General features: G+C 38.0%; 1 protein-coding gene across 1 annotated transcript in view; it reads left to right on the forward strand.

Moving 5' to 3' along the window:
• Positions 1 to 21,083, forward strand: part of LOC149787397 (sperm microtubule inner protein 8-like) — a 103,523-nt gene that overhangs the window by 15,592 nt on the left and 66,848 nt on the right. Inside the window, exon 2 of the mRNA XM_089976097.1 lies at positions 9,320 to 9,378. Coding sequence (XP_089832223.1) covers positions 9,320 to 9,378 — 59 coding nt within the window. The remainder of the gene's footprint in view (positions 1 to 9,319; positions 9,379 to 21,083) is intronic.

Below are 21,083 nucleotides of genomic sequence, written 5' to 3' on the forward strand. Positions count from 1 at the left end.
ATATTCGTAGCCGTAATTTTTGGGACCACCACTGACGAAACTTAGAATCTTGTCGTCGGGATGCTCGTCTGTCCAGGCTCCTAAACGGTCTCCTTCGATGTCAGGGTGCTGTTGAATCGGGTGATGGATGTAAATGCAACTGTCCGTGTCAAAGTACAGGACGCGTTCTTCTAACAGTTCTAAAGCTTCGTACAATTTTAAACGAGCATGAGCTGTCACGTAAGCCGCAATGATGACATTTCCAAAAGGGTCGTCTTGTACAAAGTCCAGATCTTCTTCGTAATTGACCAAGATCAAATCCTCTCGAACGACGTCCACGTGTTTCATGTATTTGGTTTTGTCGTGAATCATCTGGAAGTAGCGGGAAGGTTCTGTCAAATATTCCGTCTTGGGTAAACACGGTCGTTGTGCCATTTTACCCCACAAGCAATTTAACATCACTTTGGCAAACGATCGCCTGCCTTCGCTTTTTTCGATGTGGTCTAAAGAGATGCCTTCTTGTGCCCAGTATTTCTCTTTGAATTGTATTTGGTCTTCGGGAGTGTGACACCAGGAAGGATAGCCGCTGGCTTCTTGTTTCAGTTTCAAAAAGGCATCCACGTAGTCGGCGAAAATGCCTTTCTGAGTAGGGTCACCCTTGTGGTACTGTTGTGTCTTGGGAAAGTGGCAAATTTCGTACACTTCTAACAGTTGGTATCCCATGTCCAGAGCTTTGAACAATTCCACGCTGACCCAGGTTCCCGTCAAGGTCCGTTCTTCCTGGCTGTGATGGCAAGGTTGGTCCTGGTTGCACGTTTCGGCACAAGTACGGCACAAGGGAAACATCAGTTTGCCTTGACAATGGTGAGGTAAGACGGGATGGTATAGGTTCGTGGGAGGCAAAACTTTACACTTGATCAAGCCTTCGTATTGTCGAATGTTTTTCAGGTCGATGTGTTCCGTGAACAATTGCGGGTGCCCTACAGGAAAGCGACAATATTTGCACACGTAGGGATACAGCGAACACACGTCCAAGTATTTGATTTCTTCTCCTTTCTCTTCGTCGGCTTGGTACAGCAAACAGGTGGCATTGGTCCTTCCTCCGTACAAACTATCCCTCGGGTTCAGCGGGTCCATGAACTGGTAACTTTCCACGAGGCGTTTAAACTCGGGATCGGTTTTCAAACGGTGATCGTACTCGTGTTCCCACATTTCCACCACTTGGTATCCTTCCTCTTCTAACTTTAGGCGTCGCTGACAAGTGTCCTGGTACAAGTCTTCCATGGTTCGTTGCAAAAACTGATTTTTAGTGTCACGGTCAGTTTAACAGACGGGACATCCGTGAAATAAGCAACCGTTAAACTCGTACACGATCTTGGGGTTTTCTAAGTCCCAGCCATCTACCGAATACGTTCCGATGGTCTTTTCGCCTCCTCCGTTGCGGGCATGCTGAATCCATTTGTCTTCCTTGTCGCACAAGTAATGTAACCAACGTAGGGCTTTGACCGAGTATTGACGCTTGACATAGTGGGTCGTTTGAGGACTGATGACAGCCACGGTGTTTTCAGGCATGAATCGTTGGCGGTACACTAAGGAACACGCTTTGGCAATGGTGCAAGCTTCTTTCAAAGGATCGACCCCTCCGTGTTGCATGAACAGTTCTCGAAATTTTCCTCAGCAACGCCGTAAAATGTCCACGTCGGAACGACAATACCTTAACATTTCTTCCTGAAAGTCGAAAGGGTCCGAGGCGTGAGCTTGGTGCCAAGCGTAGAAAGCTTCTCGTTGTTCGGTACGCATGTTGTCGGGGTCGTAATAGTGAGCCTCAGGCAAATGGGGTAGAACAGCATGTTGATTAGCTTCCGTATTGAAAAAGTGTGGAAAGTACCCTTTAGCCATTTCTGTCATTCCAAACGTTTTAGGCATTCGGCTCAAAGGCATCACCAAGTAACTCATCGAATCTTTAAACTGTACTTGTCCCACTTGCATGAAAATGATTTTGGCTCCGTTCAAAATCACTTTAGGACGTTCGGTGCCATGTTCCGTATAGTACCTCAAAAGAAACTGTCCATCGTATCCGGAGAAATTGTGAGCCATCACCGTGGCATGACGATGACAATCTCCATAACGTTCGATGTCCTCTTGGCTCCATGTCTTGTCGATGGGGTCTAAGACCCATTGGGCAAAATCGGCTAACGTGTTTGGTCCCCGAAAGATTTTTTCACCCCCTCCAGGAATCTTGCTGCAGTGAGGGCAATGACTGAAGATAGGTTCTTGAATGCACTTCTCGCACGCTCGATGAGCCACGCAGAAATTAGGAATGTGAATGCCAGTCTCTTGCATGCATTCGAAATCGAAAAAGATGAAATTGCCTTTCTTCTTGTGACCGTCCTCTTTCTCTGGTGGGGGTTGGTATTTTTGCACGTAGCATTGGTGTTCCAAGTCCACGATGTGGTGACAAATGTGACATTTTTTCTTTCCTCGACATACGTGTGCCTTGGCATTGTTGGTACGTATGCCTTGTCTACACGTAGGGCACACTCTCTGGAGTTGACAAGCACATTTCTTCTGTGAACCTTGTGTTTTCAAATGTTGTTGGTAACAGGTAGGGCTGACAAACGTGCGCAGACAAGTCGAACAAGGCACTGGTTCTTCGCTCAGACAGGGTGGAGAGGCCAAACATCCTGGGCATTTCCATCCACAATGCTTGTGTTGCTCTCGATTTTTATAACCATAGTCACATTTCTCACAGTAACATCTGTATCCCAGGAATCCGGTGATACTGGTAATGGTATCGAAATGGTCATCGTGATGATAAAGGTGAATGTATTTTCCGTCCTTAAAGTCTTGCCGTCGAAACAACAGAGACCCGCGCATTTCTTGAGGGTGCACTTTCAACGTGTAGCGTGGAGCTAGGGCATCTTGCAATTTTTGCATCTCAGGAATGCCACAGGGTGTGTCTTTGGACAGGCCAGCTTGTTGCAACAGGAGTTCTGCTTCATTTCGTTGTTTGGCTCGCTCGGATTGTTGAATAGTGTTCCAGGTTCTTTTCCATTATACCGTGTCGTTCTTGTTGGCATAGGTTCGTCCCACCACGATGGCCCTGGCTAAACACATCTGGTCTTGAGGGTTGTTAATTCGTACGAGACTCTTTTTGGTGTTGCGAAGGTCGTCCACCAATAACATCTTTTTGCGTCCTGTCCCTTGAGGAGGAGAGACGTGGGCCCTTTTCAGTGTGGCTTTACCATCGGTGATGTCAAACTGGTCATTAGATTGTTGTACGTGTTGTATCTTGTCCATGACTTTGGAAGGGGTCAGTTCTGCGGGTCTGCTAAACTCGATCCAAACAGGGGATTTCAAACCGTCGTGATCTATGGATAGTGTCAAGCGATCGTCTTCTTTGGCTTGACATTGTCGCTTGAGTGCGGTGAGCAAAGAATCCCACATCTCGGTGATAAACCCTTCTGCTTTCTCCAAGGGTACGTCGGCCTTGAAATCTTTAAACTTCACCGTGTAGGTGTAAGCCGTGGTTCTAAATTTTCTAGAGGAGCGCTTTTCCGTCTCTCGAATGGAATAGTACTTTTCAGGGTTGACTAAGGGTGGTTAACTTGGTTTAGAGGGTTCGGATTCTGGTTCACTCATGTCCTCTTCAAAATCACTGGCATGAATTTGTGCCAAGATTTCAGCCCTGGTACGAGGCGATAGATCACGTTTCTGCCTCTTACTTTCTTCTTCTTCTTTCTTCTCGAATGAATGGGATCGTTTCATCTTGAGTGCAAAACGTCAAATGACTCAAGTTTAAACACCATAGACTAATTTATAGTCTTGGCAAACCAGCGTATATAAAAAGGGTGTGTGTCTTGTCCTTTCACTATTCATTTCACTCTCAAGCTGAGCACAACGATGGAAGAGACTACCCAGATGGAACGTTTCGTCAGAGCTTTGCGAGGGGTCATTAGAAAATTCTCTTCAGACCAGCCGACAGACTACTCTCCTTCCTTTCGAGATAAAAGTCAAGATACTTGCTATATGTGTCAGACGAAAGGGCATTGGTCTTCAGAGTGTCCAGACCGTCAAAAAAGAACAAAAACAGGGGCTAAAAAAGACAAAAGTCAAGATACCTGTTATTATTGTAAAGAAAAAGGACATTGGTCTCCAGATTGTCCAAAAAAGAAACAAGAGGAGTCAGAAGAAAAGAAGGATTCTTCAAAAGAAGAGAGGGATTCTTCGGAAGAAGAGAGGGATTCTTCAGAGGAAGAAGAGGAAGAAAGAAGACAATTCTATTTAAAAGAGGCAAAGAAACAGGAGAAGAAAAGAAGAAGGGAAGAAAATGAGGAAAAAACGGCGAAGAAATTCAAAAAACAGAGAGACTAAATAATGAAAAAGAAGAAGTGTACGAACTTTTTAAACTGTTCTGTGGTGAATTGTGAATTGGATTGTAAAAAAATGGATAAAAGAATACATGAATGATATAAGGTAAGTGTCTTTGAGTTTTGATTTTAAAATAAGAAGCTACACTCACGCACTCATACACAGACACGTACTATAAGGGTAAAATGGGTGGGTTTATTTTTGAGTTATTGGCAAATTGAAATTGTATTTCTTATCGAGAAATATGGCTGGCCCTGAAAAGGGCCTTTTTCTTTATGGTGTAGGAGTGAGTTTAACCAATCAACTTTAACTGCCTTAAGCCTTTGCCACGGCCAAGGCCTACTTCTGATGATTGGGTTGAAATCACTAAGGGTGGTAGGACAGGCTTAGTCACAGGGTTGGCGTGTTTAGCTCGGGAAGGTCGTATTCTCTTCGGTCGTGATAAAGAAGTCTGATACATTTGTTTCAGACTTCTTAACTCCGCTAAAATGTCCAACAGTACCGTAGCCGTTTGATTTTCACCCTCTTGTTTCTTTGCTGCTACTTCTTCTTGCTGTTGTTGCTGTTGTTTTTTTCTTACCTCTTCTTGTTGCTGTTGCTGTTGCTGTAGGAGAAAAGCTTGTTCCGCTTCCTTTTGTCGTTGCATAAATTTCTCCAATTCTTCTTTCTGTCTCTGTCTAAAATTCTCCACTTGCGGTAATGAAGAAGGTAACGAAGGTTCCGGAACAAATTCTTGCGAGGTAAGAAAATCCACAAAATCCCAATGTACCTCTTCTGAAAGTAAGTCCGGGTTCCCTTGGGCAGTCTCCCCTGCTGGTGCACCCCAATGGATCGTTTTCTGAGTTTCCGTCATGTTGAATCACTGTCGCATAGATTGACTGCACACAAGCGCTAGCGAATCTATATAGACCAACTGACGTCACAGACTACTCTCTTCCGATTGGATGTGGGCTGACTGAATTTTGTAACGCGTGTTTGGATTGGTGAATGAACTCAATTCTTTTCAATCCTGCCTCTACCTATAAATAAGCACAGTTCACTGCATTGATTCACCTGTTCTCGTCGCTTCAAGATGTGGACCGATGTGCAATCTTCTACGCTTGTGTCTTCCATGATGTTCCGGACGGACATACCCATGTATGTCCGATCCAACTGGGCCGTTGCCCACAGGACAAACACCAGCCTGTGGATACGTAGGATCTACGTAGAAAGACAAGGATGCCTGAAAAGAGTGCTGATTTACGGACCAACAGTGAGACGTAGCCTAAGGACAAGAAGAAGACCAATGCGGTACCATTTATGTTAATGAATACATTAACATAAACCCAAAGGCCCTTTTCAGGGCCAGCCATATTTCTCGAAAAGAGATAGCCTTTCCATTGCCTACCCCTTTTTTTAAATTTAAATTTAAATTTAAATTTAAAAAAACTTTTTAAAAAAAAAAAAAAAAAAATCCCAAAAGCCCAAACTCTATTCCCCATGTTAATTTCCCTTGTCCCTAGACAGACCCAAACTCTATGTTAAATTCCCATTGTCCCTAGAGTTGCCCACGATTTTTCTCCATGTTAAATTTCCCTTGACGCTAGAGTTGCCCAAGGGGTCTTGTAATGCTAATTCCCATTGACGGTAAAGTGGCCCACTTAACTACTAACTGCTCCGCAAATGACGTTGAGAAGCGAAACCGGCATCAATTAAAGCTGGGTACATTAACAATGACAGGACTGAAGTGGAAAAACGTTAGTAATTTGTTGTACCTTTGTGTTACCTTTGCACATTCTTGGGCAAACAAGGAAGCTCATATTTAAAGCATTCTTACAGAAAACCGGTCTTTTTGGCACTTATGTTACAAGATACGCCAGAAAACTATAATAGGAAGCAATATCCCTTCATTATTTTTTTTTTTTGCTCTGTTATATCAATGTCATTAAACAGAAAGGGAATTCAAGCGCCTTGCCATCACTCTGTTGTATCAATGTCATTAAACAGAAAGGGAACTCAAGCGCCTCGCCATAACTCTGTTGTATCAAAGTCATTAAACAGAAAGATAACTCAAGCGCCTCGCCATCACTCTGTTGTATCAATGTCATTAAACAGAAAGGGAACTCAAGCGCCTCGCCATCACTCTGTTGTATCAGTGTCATTAAACAGAAAGGAAATTCAAGCGCCTCGCCATCACTCTGTTGTATCAATGTCATTTAACAGAAAAGTAACTCAAGCGCCTCGCCATCACTCTGTTGTATGAATATCATTTAACAGAAAGGAAACTCAAGCGCCTCGCCATCACTCTGCAATATCAGTGTCATTAAACAGAAAGGGAATTCAAGCGCCTCGCCATCACTCAGAATATAATTTTCGTCTCTTAGGTGCGAATTATATTTTGTTGATCAGGTAGTTCCCAGCTTGTGAATACACTTAAGTATTGTTAAAGATCACAATTTCTCAAGGCCACGTGATATTAAACCTCAAATATGCAAGCAGTACAGTGTGCCAAATGATCGGCACGAGGAGTAAAGAGATAAAAGGTTTAAGCTGCATTCAGCTTCAACCACTGCAGATATAATTGATTCTTTTGAACACAATTAGCTATAATTCTGAAACATACATCAGTATTAATTTTCCCGCAATTAAATTGGATAAGAGTCTTCGTACTAACTGAGTCTTGAATTCTTATAACCGTTTTTCAATGAGGTCTTATACTTTTAGCTATGGGTTATCGAAACTGTCACACCTCTCAACAAGACAATCTTTCTAAAGGATACATGTAAATATTTACAAATGTTTTACCCAGATCTCAGAAACACACCTAACTTAGAGATTAATGTTCAATAGAGACATACGCATATAGACAGGTAGGCACATGAACACAAGGAGTCGTAGAGATAATAAAAACTTTCCTTTGGAACTGAATATATCAAATGCTAGTTTTGTCAAGGAAACTAAATATGCACCATGCTTGGATAAGCCAAGTTCATCATTTTTTATAATGAAATATTTTCAATACATTGCTGCAGCCCAAGGAAGGAAATCGATATCACACTGACATTCCATTTTCTACAGTTATGGCACTTCGTTAGCATAAAATCAACAAATGTTTTGTGACTCTTTGAAAAATATTGACCTTTTTGTTCTTTTATTCCACCCAAATCCACGTAAAGCTTTATATTTAGATGAATTCAATAATCAGTAAATCGTGACCGCACTTTTCAAGTTAAAGGCTGCATTTCTCTAAAAATAGTGATTCAAACGGTGTCGTATCAATAAGGCAATGTAAGCTTATGATTGACGTTTAACGGGATTACCGAAAAAGTGTTCGTGCAGCACCGTCTTTGATTATAATAATATGCTTATGATTTTGACATATTTTGCCCAGTTACTGCCCTTAAGTGACTTAGCAGTTAATACATTAACCAAGGAAACGAAACTAAGGCACTCCAGATTTGGTTCGATTTCATAAGATGTTTTCTGTACAGGCCATGTGGTAATAGGAAACGAGTATCTCCGCAGCTCGGTTGTATGAATTTGAATTCTTCCAAAGCCACATGTTCGATCGCTCATTTACGATTAAGATTAAGAGATAATACAGTACCACAAAGTTCTATAACACTAGGATGCAATGACACAGCTAAATAAAATGAATTCATATTTAAATAAATCATACATTCAAAGTACAAACTACCAGGATGCGTGAATATTTTACATTTCACTCAGTATTTGTTTGACTGATTGCGTTTTTCCCAACTACCGTTGATATAAAATTATCAACAGCACAACTTGAGGATTTCATTTTCGTTTTCCGTTGAGTTGGTATCACGAATCTGACAAATATTTAAGCTCAGTTATATATATAATTTGCAGTGTTCATAACTCAGTCGTATTACATGAAACACACAGTAAGAGAGAGACAGAGACAGAGAGACAGATATATATACTAGTGTTGACTTCATGTCTCATTACTGACTGCTATCAAATATGATGTCAATGTGTCAGGGTTGAAAAGTCCCAATTTCATATTTCTTTAACAGTTGTCAAGATTTGTTTGTTGTCAAAATAAATTTTGTAATAGCTTTTATATTAGCAGTGGTAAGCGATGACAAATTGAAATTATTTTAAAACCTTTTAAAAGCGAAAGAGCTTGTACAAATTTAGCCCTAATTGATTATACTCTTCTGAGGTAATCGTTCTTGTAAGCTAAAGGTTGAATGATACCAAAATTAGTTTGTTGAGAACAAGTCGATTAAACTAGGTCTAGTTTAAGTAACATTAGTAGATTTAAAAGCATTTATAGCAATGAACTTTATGTCATATCTTGTATGCACTATGTTGCCGTGTATTTGAGAATTTACGTTAAGGTTTTGCATTGCTAATGGAGACCAATGCCGGATGTGTAGAACTCGTGTGAAAATGAAAGGAATATAGGCTACAATGTTAAATCTGATATGACATTTACATTTTGTTCTAGTTTAGAAGTGGCGGCCATATTTCATGACTGATCGACATTAATGATAAGTTGAAAGATGGCGATTCTTTCTATCAGTATTATGTTTAAATATAACAAAGCTTGTAGAGTAACTGTTTTAATCTTGTTCTAGTTGTTCGTTTTTGGCAATCATAGGTGATGTAAAATCCGTATCGTGTGTAGAAACATGATATACCCTAAAGCAGGATGTTACGTTCTGAACTGGTTAAATTCGTTCTAGTTTCGTGTAATTTTTAGACGGCGTGTAAATGTTTCTGTTCTGACAATAATATTTGTTGGCGGATACACGTCATTTACAGAAACATGAAAGGCCCAGATATTACATAGTTCCTTGTAGAAATTGGTCAAGTTGGTGAAAGGGTTCGGTAAAAATGTTTAAAATAGTAAACGTTGATGGACGACGGACAATACACATTACTAAATGTATTAAGGACACGATGAACACATTGTCAAAATTTGATCAGAAATACATGTTTATATTTTGTTTTTCAGAGAATCATTGACATTGGAAAAGATGTACACAGGTGTTGTACAATGTCTGAAGAGCTCAAGTAAGTATTTTTCTAACTTGCTATGATGTGCTGTCCGATTGAATGAACATTAATGTTTACAGCGGTGCAATACTCTTTTCTTTTCCCTTGATTTGTTTGACTTCGACGTTTTATGGTTGTAACATCAGACTTCGTTGATTCTTATTCTTTAGTTTATTAATGAAAACGCGATGTTTTTGCTATCGCTGAAGACTACGAATGTAGAAGGAGCTGCAATAACATACACTTTAATGTGATGGAAGGTCAACGTCAAAGCCAAATACACATTCTCTATGGGGAAATAATTTTTCTGGTGCTTATTCCCTTTTCTTAAAAAGCAGCACACTCGATGATCCACACCATCACTCTCTTCCTGTACCAGCACACCACCAACAGCAACGTCACTCATATCTACAGACATTGTGAATGACTTTATAAATGTGGAGCTGAAAGAACTGGCGCACTTTTGAGCACGGCCTGTAAGTTATTATAGTTCATCTGATATTTGTCTGACTAGTGAAACTTGGTCGCCTTACTCTGGTATATACTATACATATATTTTATTTATACCACATGCAAATAAAGATCCTTGCATTTCCAAATGAGTTAGGATCGACTACAGGCAAATGTCTAATGATGGGGAATAAACTCTTCGCATCCCTGCCAGATGTATTGGCTACCAAAATGTAGTTATCTACCTTTTGTGGCTATTCAGAATCTTCTTTGCAAATTAATAAGTTGCTTTTTCATGTTTGAGCTTCTATCTTCATTCATGTTGATTAAAAGAACATATGACACACTTATAAATTACAGATGAAAGACGGTTTAAAGTAAGAAAGTAGAGCACTACAAACACTGAACGTGCAGCTATTCACGTACATGGGACACAAACTAAGGAAGCAACAAGAGGTCATTCAAAACTATAAACTCATTTTCAGTTAATCTAAGCAATTAGTATACTTTAATTAACATTGCTAGATTTCGCTTTAACTTTTACCAGCATTAATAGGTTAGAAAATTCGTTACATGACACAGGCAAAAATCCCCAACACTCATTTTCCCACCAATTTTCGCCAGTATGCTACTGTAATAATCCAGAGAGAGAGAGAGAGAGAGAGAGAGAGAGAGAGCGACGTAGCGTTGGGGTTTGTGGAGACTTACCATCTGTCAATCTCTACGCTTCTCCGTTGCTCTACTAGCCAGCTGCCTGACCAATAAACGCAAAGAAAGGGGTGGGGGGACCTTCTGACATTTTAATATTTAAAAATAAAGCTTTAGAACATTTCTATAGGTTTTACTAAAAAAAAAACAAGAAAACAAAGAAAACAACAAGAAAGTATTAAATGTATTACAATATGTTGTCTGCCTCCTAACCAAGAAATTTAGCTTACAGTCTCGACATAATATTACCGATGGTAATGAGAACACTGAAGATAAATAACATAGTAGAGTACACATACCGTTGCGACGACCCATGTTCCTGTCGGTTACATGGTGTAAGTTCAGTTTCTCTCTCACTCAACAGATGTCCACGTATTATGTCCCTTATGAATGTGTGTGAGAGAGAGAGAGAGAGAGAGAGAGAGAGAGAGAGAGAGAGAAAGCAGAAAGGATTTCGATAACATTTTGAACCAAATTTCAATCGTTTAGAAATTGAGGGTTGTTGCTAATTTTTTCGTTTTTTTCTTATATAATTAATGATTAAGCAGTGGAAATTCAGCTGTTTTGTGAAACTGGGACCTGGATATCATCAAACCTGGTAGCATACTTTAGTATGAGGTGTAATTCAAGTGCACAATCTCTGTACCTTCCGGAAATGTATAATTGTTGTGTTTATCTAAATTGTTTAAATTATATGTTGACATGACTAGATTTTGTCCATGATCCTAAGCTGTAAGTTAAAATAACGTTTTAGTTCAGACAGATTCTAAAAAGAGCCTTAATACTTAGCTAGAGTTTAAAGTCAGTCTTGTTTACAGTTAGACTAGGTTTTACCGTCGGAGATCTTCACATTCGTTTACGTCATAGGTCAAGTCAAAATGTGTATAAATAGGGATTTGATAAACAAAGGATTCCTTCTTGTTTTAAGGTCAGTGTGTTTGAGTACTTTACAGACATTTTCAGATATAATTTGAGAAGAACTATTTAAATTGTTCATTCGAATTTCTAATTTCTCCTTAATTTTTTAACACATTCACAGACATTCTGGATTGCATCATTTTGATACATCAGAACATTCATGACTATTGGAATTCATTCTATACTTTTGGACTTGTGTTAAGACATTCTGGATTGCACCATTTCGATACATCAGAACATTCATGATTATTGGAATTCATGCTATACTTTTGGGCTTGTGTTTAGACATTCTGGATTGCACCATTTCGATACATCAGAACATTCATGACTATTGGAATTCATTCTATACTTTTGGGCTTGTGTTTGGACATGCTGGATTGCACCATTTCGATACATCAGAACATTCATGACTACTGGAATTCATTCCATACTTTTGAGCTTGTGTTTAGACATTCTGGTTTGCACCATTTCGATACATCGGAACATTCATGACTATTGGAATTCATTCTATACTTTTGAGCTTGTGTTTAGACATTCTGGATTGCACCATTTCGATGCATCAGAACATTCATGACTATTGGAATTTATTCTTTACGTTTGGGCTTGTGTTTAGACATTCTGGATTGCATCATTGCGATACATCAGAACATTCATGACTACTGGAATTTATTCCATACTTTTGAGCTTGTGTTTAGACATTGTGGATTGCACCATTTCGATGCATCAGAACATTCATGACTATTGGAATTTATTCTTTACGTTTGGGCTTGTGTTTAGACATTCTGAATTGCATCATTGCGATACATCAGAACATTCATGACTACTGGAATTTATTCTATACTTTTGGGCTTGTGTTTAGACATTGTGGATTGCACCATTTCGATACATCAGAACATTCATGACTATAGGAATTTATTCTATAGTGTTGGACTTGTGTTTAGACATTGTGGATTGCACCATTTCGATACATCAGAACATTCATGACTATTGGAATTTATTCTATACTTTTTTACTTGTGTTTAGACATTCTGGATTGCACCATTTCGATACATCAGAGCATTCATGACTATTGGAATTTATTCTATACTTTTAGACTTGTGTTTATACATTCTGGATTGCATCATTTCGATACATCAGAACATTCATGACTATTGGAATTCATTCTATACTTTTGGACTTTTGTTTAGACATTTACGATTATTTGGGATTTAATTCACAATACAGAAAGTGTATCTTAAATTGTCACTTGATATTGTAGAGAAATAAATTGTGTGTTGGTTTTGCTAAACTCGCTTCCTTCTGTTACACAATTTAAGATCTCGAGAAAAGATCGGCCTATCGACCACCAGGTTTTATTCAGTCGTTGTTCTTTTCATATTTCGACTGATATTAAATCATTCTGAATCATAGTTTTTAAAACTTATCTTTTAACCCGTGATGCACACTGGTTCACTAATGTGAGACATCTATTACGTTTCCAGTCTGAAACATGGGTTCTCAGGTGGCCGAGTGGTCTAAACCGCTCGCCTTTAACGACCACTGCCATCTCACCTCTTTCGAGTCTCGGCTGCGTGAGAGAGCTGCCAGTGTCTTACCGTGGTTCAGTGGTTCATACCAGGGTTTTCCCGGGTTCTTACTTCGCTTACATGGGTTATCCTCTCGCACAAACGTCTCGTGGCAGACGACTCTTCATATATGTGTCCATATCTAACCCACACAAATCAAGTCAAGCTGATGAATAGAGAACTGTTGTACTTCAAAGCTGCAATGTGCGTCTTCAAAATGATTTTAGATTAGCATGTTTAATCAAAATAGTGTCCGCTATCTCAGACTGAAAGTTACCCATTCTTGGATGGTGAGTTACATATGTTCTCTTTGTGTGAAAAGGAACAAATTATTACTTTCAATAATGAAAGCATAATTTCCTGAAGTTTCCAGATAGCTGATAAAGAGATTGATTTGTTTTGGGAGAATTTAAAAATACACTACTTTTAATCCTATAATATTTTTTGCGCTCAGTAACGTGACACCTATCATCAATACAGCCGCAACAGAGCTGGAGGTGGGTGGGTGCGTGGTGGAAACAGCAATAGTCATAATGCTAACTTGCCAAGCACGCTGAATATGGTTACTATCCAGTCGCACATATTATCCTTTTCATGTACATTTGATAAATGTATGAGAAAGTTATTTATTCTCATCATATTTTGAGCAAGTTTCTAAACTTTACTTTGCACTGTATTGTGACCTAAATTTTGTATGCGGTGGTGTTGTGGTGTGGAGTGGGATGTAGGCGGCTAGAAAAGTCCAATCAAATCGAATCATAAACAGTATTGGTATCAGCCAAACGTACACAAAAAATTATTACATTTGTGTACATTTTACATCTTTGCACATTTTACAATTTTGCACATTTTATCTCTGACAGTATGTTTTGAAATTTTTATATCTAAATATTTGTATTTTTCAAACTTATTATTCAATTTCGTATTATCAATTACCAGCAGTATTATAACATGAAGCAAACATGTAGTATTATTTAATGGGATTCGTAGGTAGCTACATTTTATATAGTATAAACCCAATTTACAATGTGCATAATTCTTTGCCGTTTCTTAAAGCACCGGCTGATCAGGTTCCATGTATGTTTTTTTAAAGGTCTAATCGGTGGAACAAACAGGAGTGACACGGATCTGCAAGAGGATTATGCTGTTATGTGCAAATAATCGCATTATACGGGATAGCCATCAGTTTTTGCTCGTAGTCCGCAATCCCATAATGCCTAAATAGACGAGATCCGTTTTGTAAACACCGGAACTTATAATGCTTGAAATATCACTCACATAGATTACCAAAGGTTCGCAGACTCAGACTCTGTCCTAAATTATGATTGGTTAGTCATTCGAACCTTCTGTCTCTCCCTTTCTCTGAATCAATCAAACCGAGAGCGATGTGTAGGTCTCGCTGTGCTAAATACGTGTTGTTAGGAAAAGAATGTCATCACCAATAATTGGATGACTCTTATTTTGGTTTGTATCGGCACTTTCAATACATTAATGCTATATCACAGTTTAGGAAATTGGAGCTAAGTGCCAAACCCGCTGCTATTAGATCCTCGGCCCTTGCATTTCGAGTCAGACACTCTAACTGTGCTGACATTAAATAAAAACATTAAACACTAAATAAAATAGAGGCGAAATGAAGAGGCGACGAATGATAGTAGTACATGTCATTCGGAATAATACACTTACTAACAACTATGAATGACAGCGGCACACAAGGACATTTCTACAAAAAAACAAAAAAAAAACAAACAAAAACAAAAAAATTCAGCTAGCATATGAAATAGAATACAACAAACAAGTGCACATTCAAATTTGTGAAAAGTAACTTAGTGGAATAATCACACAGCATCCTACTTATTGTTCATCAATTTTAGTTCAGTGAGAATTTTCTAGGACATCAGCATATATTTATCCAGTACATTAAACAAACGCCTTCAAATAATTTGTAATTAGAATGCTAACTTAACAAATATAAATTAAACATAAGAGATTACTACAAAAGTTAAAACTATTTCCAATTGGCACACTGAAATAAGATATTTTATTTGCGACAGGAATCAGGAATTAACTCGCTCTGCAAAGGTGACAATTCCGCAACTCATATTTGACTGTCCTTGCTCACCCCTGCCCTACCCAAACGTATCCAGTTCTCATTTCTCATGATCATTTACTGTAATACCAAATCATTATATCTCTGTTCTGATATCTCCGATTCCTTCATTCAGTGCCTAATCATACATATGTAATACATTACAAGCTGGTACAACTGGACAGGACCGAATCAAATTAGAGTTAGACATTGTTTTAACTCTTCATGTAAATGTTCGGGCTGGTTATCGGCCCCTTGCAGATCAAAGGCTTGAGTTGCAGCGAACTGTCCCCCATCGGAGATCTTTGCAATCAGATACATACCGATGCTGTCAATCACTTTGTTGACAATGTTCTTCTTCAGTGTTAGCCTCTCCTTCGCAATCGGCCCCACGTTGGCTGCAGAAAAATATTAATTGAAATAATAATAAAACTCAAAATATTTCTCTTCCTCGTCGAGAATGGCACATTTGCATACCACATAATACTGACGAGACACTGCTTCAAACTCATCCACTTATTTTGAAGCTAACTTCAATATGTCATAATTGTTTTTATTACTCGTTTTTTATTTTATATAAAATTATGTGCACATAATAATTACTGGAATAGAATCACAGGTATCTTTTCTCTAAACATCTGCCTTCCGATTATGTGCAGTATTAAGGCTCTAATTTTCACAAACTAAGTAACAGAAAAAACAAAATCAGCATGTTCTGTAAAACTTAACAAACAATTTAATCAAAGTCATACACGAAAATGTGAGAGAAACTTATAATATCATGAACTTAATCCAAATTAATCCTTATAAAGGTCTACGAAATTCCTAAATGAATGGAAAGTCAATTATAGATTTCAAAACCGGAAATGTACTGGTCCTCCAAGAACCGTGACGTTGTCAAGATGACGTTGTCCAGAATTCTTCCGAATAAGTTACAGCAGTTCCAGAATAATATTATTATCCTTAATTTTCCAAAATTTGCATTTGGCCCTAATATCTTTCGCAACATCCAATTTGGCCACCACGTTGGCATACCTGACACGTGTCGAACATGTGAATAAAGGATCATAAATATAATTATAACTAATATTAAAAAATGTTTGTGCCAAACACAATTGTTTTGTAAAACAAAGACAGTAATATTTTTTTTCAATTTTTTTGTTGTTAATATCATTCACTTCGTTACAGGATTAATCGGGATTTTCCTTAATTCCTAACTGATGGAAACTACCAAAATGTCGGTAGAGTGAAAACATACTGTTGTATGTACCACCGGAAAAAATAACTCTGGTAAATCGGTTTGCCGGTAACAACTTCTATATATCTCTTATGTCACGTGTTATGGCTCGAATAAACAGTAACACAAGAAAGAGTGAAAATAACAAGCTTTAAAAATATAATAATTTATTTTCCTGCAAAAATTCTGTAAAAATGAAGAAAATAAATTTGAACTTACGGTTTTTATAATCAAATCCAAAATAATCCAAGAATAATTCAAGAAAGAATTTTTGAAGTCCTAATAACAACATGTTTTTATGATATCAAGTTCGAATCCCGACGAATTGGAAAGCTGAATAAATTTATATAAATGCTGTCCTTATTCAGCAATTTCACATGATTACACGTATTTTCTGGGGAAAAAATAATTAATCTTTTATAATCCAAGTAATTTGAAATAACTCCAATCCAAGTAATTTGAAATAACTCCAAACAGGCACAACAAGTTCCTTGTAGAAACAATAATTATCACTCCGGTTTTGGAAAGTTTAATCCATTTTTATAAAAGCTGTCCTTATTTATTAATTTCACATAAGTACACGTATTTTCCCGGAAAAAAATAATTAATCTTTTTGAATCCAAGTAACTTGAAATAAATCCAGTCCAAGTAATTTGAAATAACTCCAAACAGGCACAACATACAACTTCCAGTGTAAGAAAAAGCCCAGCTTCTACTGAGAATAACTCTCCAAAGCAAAGGTTATATCGTATTCTAAAACATAATAGGAGGGATCATGCGATCATGTTCTAGAAGCTCGTAGAAATTAGGTACTTGTTAAAGATCACGTACACACAGTGTGGCCCTGACGAAAACATATCATTTTACTCTAAGAAATAAAAAAATAAAAAAATTGATTACATCTTAAACACGTAGTCCCATCATGACCTGGACAGCAATCAATCATTTTAAAATAAAAAGAGAACATGTTTACGTGGTTGCTACTAATTTTTAATCAAGGTCAGGATCTAGATCAACACCTGGTTGTTTACAAAATGAACAGTCAAGGTCAAAATATTTCCTGTAAAAAGTATATATCTAGTGAATATATTTACATTACAACAGCATTTATTTCAACAATAAAATCTTAATAATTTAGTATATGTTTCGATCTCATTTCTCCATCATACGATATAGGTGTTACCTTACCATTTTCCATTTGGCGATTCATTCGATTTCTTTCCTCGTCAAGGGAGTCAGCTGTCTTCGCTGCCTCAATTTCCTTCAGTATGTGAACGTAGTAATTTGCTAAGCTGGCAAAAACGTTTTTAAAATGATCGATGTGTTTATAATACATATTTTTCATCGTGTATGGAAAATATATAACTCTAGCCAAATTGCTCAAAAGAAATATGAAAATATTTTCAGAACTATGTTAGACAGTTGTGATGACTCTCATGGCCAGGTGTGGACTAAATATGTTAGAGAGTTGTGATGACTCCCGTGGCCAGGTGTGGACTAAATTTGTTAGAGAGTTGTTATGATTCTCATGGCCAGGTGTGAACTAAATATGTTGGAGAATTGTGATGACTCTCGTGGCCACATGTGGACTAAATATCTTAGAGAACTGTGATGACTCTCATGGCCAGGTGTGGACTAAATATGTTAGAGAGTTGTGATGACTCTCATAGCCACGTGTGGACTAAATATGTTAGAGTGTTGTGATGACTCTCATGGCCTTGTGTGGACTAAATATGTTAGAGGGTTGTGATGACTCTCGTGGCCAGGTGCGGACTAAATATGTTAGAGGGTTGTGATGACTCTCATGGCCAGGTGTGGACTAAATATGTTAGAGAGTTGTTATGACTCTCATAGCCAGGTCTGGACTAAGTATGTTAGAGAGTTGTGATGACTCTCATAGCCACGTGTGGACTAAATATGTTAGAGTGTTGTGATGACTCTCATGGCCTTGTGTGGACTAAATATTTTAGAGGGTTGTGATGACTCTCGTGGCCAGGTGCGGACTAAATATGTTAAAGGGTTGTGATGACTCTCATGGCCTGGTGTGGACTAAATATGTTAGAGAACTGTGATGACTCTCATGGCCAGGTGTGGACTAAATATGTTAGAGGGTTGTGATGACTCTCATGGCCAGGTGTGGACTAAATATGTTAGAGAATTGTGATGACCCTCATGGCCAGGTGTGGACTAAATATGTTAAAGAATTGTGATGACTCTTATGGTCAGGTGTGGATTAAATATGTTAGAGAGTTGCGATGACTCTCATAGCCAGGTGTGGACTAAATATGTTAGAGAACTGTGATGACTCTCATGGCCATGCGTGGACTAAATATGTTAAAGAATTTTGATGACTCTCACGGCCAGGTGTGGACTAAATATGTTAGAGAGTTGCGATGACTCTCATGGCCAGGTGTGGACTAAATATGTTAGAGAACTGTGATGACTCGCATGGCCATGCGTGGACTAAATATGTTAAAGAATTTTGATGACTCTCACGGCCAGGTGTGGACTAAATATGTTAGAGAGTTGTGATGACTCTAATGGCCTTGTGTGGACTAAATATGTTAGATAATTGTGATGACTCTCATGGCCAGGTGTGGACTAAATATGTTAGAGAATTGTGATGACTCTCATGGCTCTTTGTGGACTAAATATGGTAGAGAGTTGTTATGACTCTCATGGCCAGGTGTGGACTAAATATATTAGAGAAATTGTGATGACTTTCATGGCTAGGTGTGGACTAAACATGTTAGACAGTTGTGATGACTCTCATGGCCTTGTGTGGACTAAATATGTTAGAGAATTGTGATGACTCTCATGGCCAGGTGTGGACTAAATATATTAGAGAGTTGTGATGACTTTCATGGCTAACTCGAGTAACTTTGCTTCAATATAAAACTTAACTGGGTATCCTTCTTCGTTATGGTGGATCTTACAATTGTCGTTTAGCACAGTTTGAAACATGTGCAAAGACTGACAGACCAGGAATAATCTTATAATCGTGTAGATATGGCAGATTAAGAAATTAGTATTTACTCCTTTTCCTTTTTGTTCTTTCTTCGACAGCTTCACTGCATCTTCAACAACATATTTCTGATTAGTAATAGACGATTCAAAACTTATTGAACTAATGTAAATTTCAGTCATCAAGGCGTTTATCTCTTAAGTGTAAAATATACCATGAATTTTTTTTTCGGCATCACTTTAACAAACTTACTTGATAAAAATTTTCAAATAATTATTATTGAAAAGAATCATTGCATTTGTTTTCAAATATGTACAAATCGCACAAATTTCATCGAACAATTTGTTTCAAAATATTTTACTACTTTTATCAATATAAATCTAATTTAAAGAAAACTTACTCGATTAAAAGTATTATAATTAAGATAAAAGCAATGTGGTATAGTTATGAATATTTGCTGATTACAATAATTAATCTTATAAATATTTTTTATATCATTTCCTACTTTTATTAACATTAAATTTTACTAGAATTTAAACAGGGAAAATCCCAGGTGTGTATAAACTCGTTTAAGATCCATGTACTTTATATTTAATTATCTATGCGAAATCTACCTGCTAGAGTCTTTTCATGAAATAATCTGAAATAAGGAAGCTAAATAAAGTGTACATCTAAAAATAGCTTACAAGATATCTTCCATCGTAGATCGTCTGGATGTGTTTCTCTATCACATCATCGAATGGCTTAAGGACCCCTGCCTAGCATGGAAAAGAGGAGTTTATTTTTAAAGCTTCCAACCCAAAACCCAAACTCATCGTATATTTTTTGCATAATGTGTGTTATTTATTTCAGGTGCGAATAATACAAGAAATAACTGATTGGACAGAATTGCTTTGACAGCAATGTTTCTCATTAGTAGTGAAGTGGGGCACTTTAGCCTCAATGGGAATTAGCATTAAAAACACCCCTGGGTCACTTTAGCCTCAATGGGAAATTTAACATTACGAAAACACCTGGGTCACTTTAGCCTCAAGGGAAATTTAACATGGGAAAAAATTTTGGGTCTGTTGAGCCTCAAGGGGAATTGAACATGGAAAATAATCTTGGGTCTGTTGAGCCTCAAGGGGAATTGAACATAGGGAATAAATCGTGGGACTGTCTAGGGACAAAGGGAATTGAACAGGGGATTTGTTTTTGAAAATAAAAAAAAATGGGGTAGGCAATTGAAAGTCTATCTCTTTTCGAGAGATGTGGGTGGCCCTGAAAAGGGCCTTTGGGTTTATATATGCCCTTAACATAAAGGGCATCTGTGACTTCTTGTCCTTAGGCTTCGTCTCACTGTAGGACCGTAAATCAGGACTCTTTTGAGGCATCCTTGCCTCTCCACGTAAATCCTACGTATCCATAGGTTGCTGGCGGTCCTATGGACAACTGTCCATTCGGATCGGACATACATCGGTATGTCCGTCCTGAACATCATTGTTGACACAAGGGTGGAAGATTCAACGTCAGTCCACATGCTGAGGCGACCAGAACAGGTAAATCAATGCAGTGAACTGCGCTTATTTATAGGTAGAGGAAGGATTGAAACGGATTGAGTTCATTGACCAATCCAAACACGCGTTACAAAATTCAGTCAGCTCGCATCCAATCCGAAGAGAACAGTCTGTGACGTCACGTGGTCTATATAAATTCGCTAGCGCCTGTGCGCTGTCAATCCATGCGACAGTTATTCAACATGACGGAAACTCATAAAACGGTCAATTGGGGTGCACCAGCAGTCGAGACTAC

This window comes from Sinohyriopsis cumingii, chromosome 12, assembly GCF_028554795.1.
Source record: "Sinohyriopsis cumingii isolate HCF-2022 chromosome 12, ASM2855479v2, whole genome shotgun sequence".
Taxonomy (NCBI): domain Eukaryota; kingdom Metazoa; phylum Mollusca; class Bivalvia; order Unionida; family Unionidae; genus Sinohyriopsis; species Sinohyriopsis cumingii.